The sequence below is a fragment of the Triticum dicoccoides genome, chromosome 4B (assembly GCF_002162155.2).
Source record: "Triticum dicoccoides isolate Atlit2015 ecotype Zavitan chromosome 4B, WEW_v2.0, whole genome shotgun sequence".
Lineage (NCBI taxonomy): Eukaryota > Viridiplantae > Streptophyta > Magnoliopsida > Poales > Poaceae > Triticum > Triticum dicoccoides.
The window spans coordinates 35,570,992-35,576,641 of NC_041387.1; the positions used below are offsets into that span (position 1 = coordinate 35,570,992).

General features: G+C 41.5%; 1 protein-coding gene across 1 annotated transcript; it reads right to left on the minus strand.

The window, feature by feature from the left end:
• Positions 1 to 3,517: 3,517 nt before the first annotated feature.
• Positions 3,518 to 4,936, minus strand: LOC119294833 (putative 12-oxophytodienoate reductase 5). Its single transcript, XM_037573106.1, has 2 exons — positions 4,331 to 4,936; positions 3,518 to 4,187 (listed from the first exon to the last, which is right to left on the minus strand). The coding sequence occupies exons 1-2, from the start codon at positions 4,833 to 4,835 to the stop codon at positions 3,604 to 3,606; spliced, it is 1,089 nt and encodes a 362-aa protein (XP_037429003.1). The 5' UTR covers positions 4,836 to 4,936; the 3' UTR covers positions 3,518 to 3,603.
• Between the last annotated feature and the right edge of the window lie 714 nt (positions 4,937 to 5,650).

Below are 5,650 nucleotides of genomic sequence, written 5' to 3' on the forward strand. Positions count from 1 at the left end.
GTACATATTAAATGTTTCTTAAAATACTCATATCTTCTAGACCGTAACTCCAAATTTAACATGTTATATATGAAATTTGATTAGAAAAATATGTAGAATCCGAATATGATGTTATTTTACCTATTAACAATTTAAAAAAAAATACTATATAGGATACAATGTTAATCAACAATGCATTATCCGTCTTTTCTTCATACCGGTAATTCAGATTGGGGATGAACACCTCAAAAAAATCAGGATTGGACATGAAATTGAAGATAAATTTTTTAGAGACACCCAATAAATAAGGACATGGATGACAAGAAATAAAAGAAGGACCCACTAAAGAATGGATGTCCGCTATAAAAAAAATAAAAGAGAAAATGCAGAGGAGATCCGATAAAGATGAGATGTTGTGCTATTCTCCTGTAATAAGAAGAAAAAAGAGAGGGCAAGCATGAAAAAAAGAAAAACGAGGCATGCATGAAAAAAAAGATAATTTTGATAAGATATAAATAGTGATGAAACATGGACCAATACCTATGACATGTATGTCAAGAAATAGTGATGAAATAGGAGCGCAAGTACATGCGTCCACAGGAGTCCATACAAAAATGTTCTTTTCCAGACCAAAAAATTCTCTTTTTATGATTAAAAATCATGTATCTTTTTAACAACTCTTCATGTATTTAAGAAATATGCATGTGAAAAAAGTGTTCAAGAGTTACCCTAAGTTGGTGATTCTTAGACTAAAAACTGCCATTGATGCACACATGTTTCCGTAGTGTGCTAATGTATCATTGTTTGCTTTCGTCATTTTTCTTTACTCCTCCGTAACAACACCCCCATTCCGAACATGATATGAATAAATGCATGAGTGTGTCGAACCGGATTGTGCCTTGGGCCCGGTATGTGGCTCGGTCAGGGCCTCCGGCTTTAGATGTTAGGCTTAGGTGGGAGGTCTGGGTATTTGGCCCAGCTTGCACCCCCTTCATCATTTGGATAGGAGTAGCGGCAGATGTTGTCAAGATGGCGGATTCAGACATATTGTTGTACTACTTTGTAAGGTCCTCGAGAATAATCAATAAAATGGCCGTATGCATCTCCCAGATGCAGAGGCTGGGGGACATCCTCCTTTTCTAAAAAAAAAACCCTACATGCAAGCCGTGTTGAAATAGAACACCTGTAGAATCTTAAACTGCGCTTTTATAGGTTCAGACCAACTTTGTTTTGGCCGTAGCTACAAATTCTCAGATTATAGAATTTTTTTTATAAATTAAGAGTGTACGGTATTTTGTTCTTCCCCTTGCAACGCACGAGCGTTCGAACCCGCACCTCTTTTGTTACGAACGCTCAGCGCTAACCACCAGGACATCACCACGCTAGTGTTAAAATACTTCATTTTCCTTTTCATATTTCGTTTTTCAATTCCTTTTATTCCTTTTGCTATTTTTTTTATTTTTTCCATGCGCCGTTTCGTAAATTTCGTTAACCTTTTCCCTAAATTTATGAACTTTTTTCAGAATTGATGACCTTTTTAAAAATTAGATGATTTCTTTTCCAATTATGATGAACTTTTTTCTAGTTCGATTAACTTTTTTTGATTTTGATGAACTTTTTTCAAATTCAATGACCTCTTTCAAATTTGATGAACTTTTTTTAAATTGTATGAATTTTTTCAAATTTGTGAACTTTTTCCCATATTGTTGAACTTTTTTTCTAAATGTGAACTTTTTCAGAAATGGTGATGTTGTTTCAAAATAGATGAACTTTGTTTAGATGTTGTGAATTTTTTTGAAAATCGATGAACTTTTTCGGAAATTTATGAATTTTTTTCAGATTTTGTGAACCTTTTTGAAAATCAATGATTTTTTTCCAGATTTTGTGAACTTTAAAAAAAAAATTGATGATAATTTTTGTTTTTCAAAATCGATGAACTATATTTTTGGCCCAATTCAAATTTAGTTCACTCAATGCAAAATTTGATCACCTAATTCAAATTTATTTACCTAATTTAAATTTAGTTAATAAAGTTCAATTTGCTCACCCAATCCAAAATTAATTCACACATCTCAAGTTTAGTTCACAAAAAAATTGGTCGCCTAATTTAATTCTAGTTCTCAAATTTCAAAATTTGTTCACCCAATTCAAAATATCTTCATCTAATTCTATTTTAGTTCAAAAAACAAATATTAGTTCACCTAATGTAATTATACTTCACGCATTTCAAAATTTGTTCACCTAGTTCTATTTTAGTTCATAAAGTTTAAAATTTGTTCACCTAATTCAAATTTAGTTCAGCTAATTCGGTTCTAGAACTCACAATTCAAAATTTGTTCACCCAATTCAAATTTAGTTCACACAATTTTTTTTCACCTAATTCAATTCTAGTTCATCCCATTCAAAATTTGATCACCTAATTAATTTTTTGTTCATCTAATTCTATTTTAGTTCACCAGATTCATTTCTAATGCACACAACTCAAATTTTGGTTCACCTAATTCGTATTTGGTATTTGGTTGCCTATAATGCCTTTTTTTTCCAATTGTGTGTTTCTCGAGGACCGGTTTTCTTGTATAATTCTTAGCACCAATTTACAGAGTTTACAGAAAAACAATTAGTCTTTATTAGTACTACTTGTATAATTCTTAGCATCAATCTAGAACTGTACGAACCTGTGTTAGAAACAGTTTTTCTTTCTCTAGCAGCGACATAGAAACAGTTTTTTTTATTTTTCTGAGGAACGGCATAAAAACAGTAGTACGATCTCTTTTTTTTTTAAAGAAAACAGTAGTAAGTACGATCTAACTAGCGATCGAACGCTAGAAACAGTCTAGCGATATGTTATTGGGCTTCATAGATACAGTCCACAACAAAACGTAGTAGGCGCCACAACTACGAACTGGCGCAGAAGGCGCCATCGAGGAGGTCTCCCGTTCTTGGGGCGGAGAGGTAGAGATTATTAATGCAGTGTGCGACGGTGGTGAGCACCCAACACGTGGGCCCCATGAGATCGACTAGGATCCAGTTTGCCAGCGGCAAGCTGAGCTGCTATGGTCGAAGAAGCGGGTGGCCGCTGATTGCACAACTAGCGGTCTCGACCACAACATAGTCCAAGTCGGCCATGAAGGCCAGGTACCTCAGCCGGCCACTACTGTGTCTAGTTCTTAACGCTAACAGAATCATTTTATTGGAAAGGAACTAAACAGATGCATGTTAGAGTCGTATTTGGAGGGGAATAAGGGATTATGCTCCCTCAATTTATTCTTACATTTTTTTAAGCTAGAGATCATTTTTCCTAAAAATTTAAGGATTGCTCACTAGTCACTACCCCTGCCGTGTGGTTGTGATGAATAAATTAATTAGTTTGCATCCCACGCTAACCCACCGACCTAATCAGTCGAGCTGACTGTGCCAAGAATTAAATAAACTATTAATAATAAATTAATTTTCTGACCGAATGATTTGAACCAGTCCTCAGGTGCATAATGGCAGTTGCACTATTTATTTGAAGGTAGCAACATGGTTTGTTCTTGGATAAAACACAACACTTGCACGATACATTTTATTAATGATGTGTGGTACAATTAGTTGCATCACTGAACAAAGAACCCCCATCAACTATTAATCGAGGAAGGGGTAGTCAGTGTAGCCGATGACGGGGTCAGAGATGTAGAAGGTCATCCTATCATACTTGTTCAGCTCTGCGCCGATCTCAAACCTCTTTGGCAGGTCTGGATTCGCCAAGAACGATCGCCCGAAGGAGACCAAATCAGTGTACCCATCAGCGACCACCTTGCCCCCTTCCTCGCGGTCGTACCCGCCATTGGCCATAAATGTACCCTTGAACGCCTCCCTGTATGGCAGCAAGCGCTTCGGGACCACCCTTCGTCCATCAACGATGGCCATCCTCGGCTCGACCATGTGGAGATAGATGATGTTGTAGTTGTTGAGTTTGGTGGACATGTGGAGCGCGAGGGCGTGCGGGTCAGAGTCGTGGCAGTCCATGTAGTCGGTGAAGGGGGAGAGGCGGATGCCCACACGGTGGCCACCGACCTCCTTCACGACGGCATCCACCACCTCGAGAGCAAAGCGACACCGGTTCTCGATGCTGCCACCATACTCGTCGGTGCGGTCATTCGCACTGTCCTTGAGGAACTGCTCAATTAGGTACCCATTCGCCCCGTGGATCTCCACACCGTCAAAACCTGCCACGCCATTGACATTAGATTGAGCAATACATGTATCCACTGGGAATTGTGTATTCGTATTTTTTTCCAAAGAGTAGTTGTTTAAGAAAGAGAAGTTTGACCAGTCATTTTTAAGAAAATCGTGCATATCAATAGCGTACCAGTGTCGATGGCGTTCCTGGCCGCCTTCCTGAAGTCGTCGACGATGGCCGGTATCTCCTCCACCTTGAGCCTCCTCGGCGGCGCGAACTCCTCCAGCCTCCCGTCATAGCTCATTTGCGGGCCCACCCCCTTGTCCGTGCACGACAGCGGCGCGGCACCGCCGGGCTGGTACTCATAGGTGGACACGCGGCCGACGTGCCAGATCTGGCAGAAGATGAGCGCGCCCTTGGCGTGCACTGCATCGACAATTGGCTTCCATGCCTCGACGTGCTCCGCCGTCCAGACGCCCGGTGTATCGCGGTACCCCTGGGCCGTGTCGGAGACCCCGGTGGCCTCGGTGATGAGCAACCCGCCGGCGGAGGCGCGCTGGGAGTAGTACAAGGCGGCGTGCGGCTGCGGCACGTTGCCGTAGGAGCGCTGGCGGGTGAGCGGGGCCAGGACGATCCGGTGGGCGAGGTTGAGCTGGCCCATCTTGTACGGCGTCAGGAGAGGGATGGGCTCCATTGTTGAAGGGCTGAAGTTCTCTCTTGGGCTCCCGAAGGTTGATCAATGACAGCAGCTGCTAGCTAGCTTGTGTGATATGCAGAACGAGGAGGAAGAAGAAGATGCCCAGTGAGTGGAGTGGAGTCGATGGGCCTGGACATCCATTTTATAGACATTTTTTCCTCGCATGCAATGACGTGATATGATACGTACTACTCCATATGATATTGTTATAGTGACATTATTGCTAATATTAAAGTACGTGAGGAACATGGGAGGCATCCGGCTGCCGCTTTAGCCGCCTTCATCGATCAGTCACATACATCATAGGTGAGCTAAGCAGCATGGAACAGAAAGGCATCATAATATATTTTATGAATTATGTGTCACCGACGATGCAACAATTTGAACGACCACGTGTCACACCGACGCATCAAGGTCTGCCTTTTGACTCCTGCTAGAGAGGGACAGCAGCGATGTATTATAAGGGCATGTACAATGGAGGCATCGCCCTGGTGCTGCCTCAGCTCTTAAACTAATCAAAAAATAATGAAGCCATCATTTTAAAAAAATTCTGTCCAACGGAGGCCACACTATGTAGCGAAGCATTGTTTAATTTCTGTTCTCTCTATCCCTCTCTTGCATGCATCAGCGCAGCATGTCTTTTCTTCCTTTCTTCACTTTTCACGTATGAGGAAGCTGGCTCTTCTGCAGACTACACTTGCTACTGCGGGGCTATACCTTTTAGTCCGAACCTATTCCGAACCTACGTGTACCTGCGGGGCAGCAGGCTGAGGCTACCCATTGGGCATGCCCTAAGGGCATGTACAATGGAG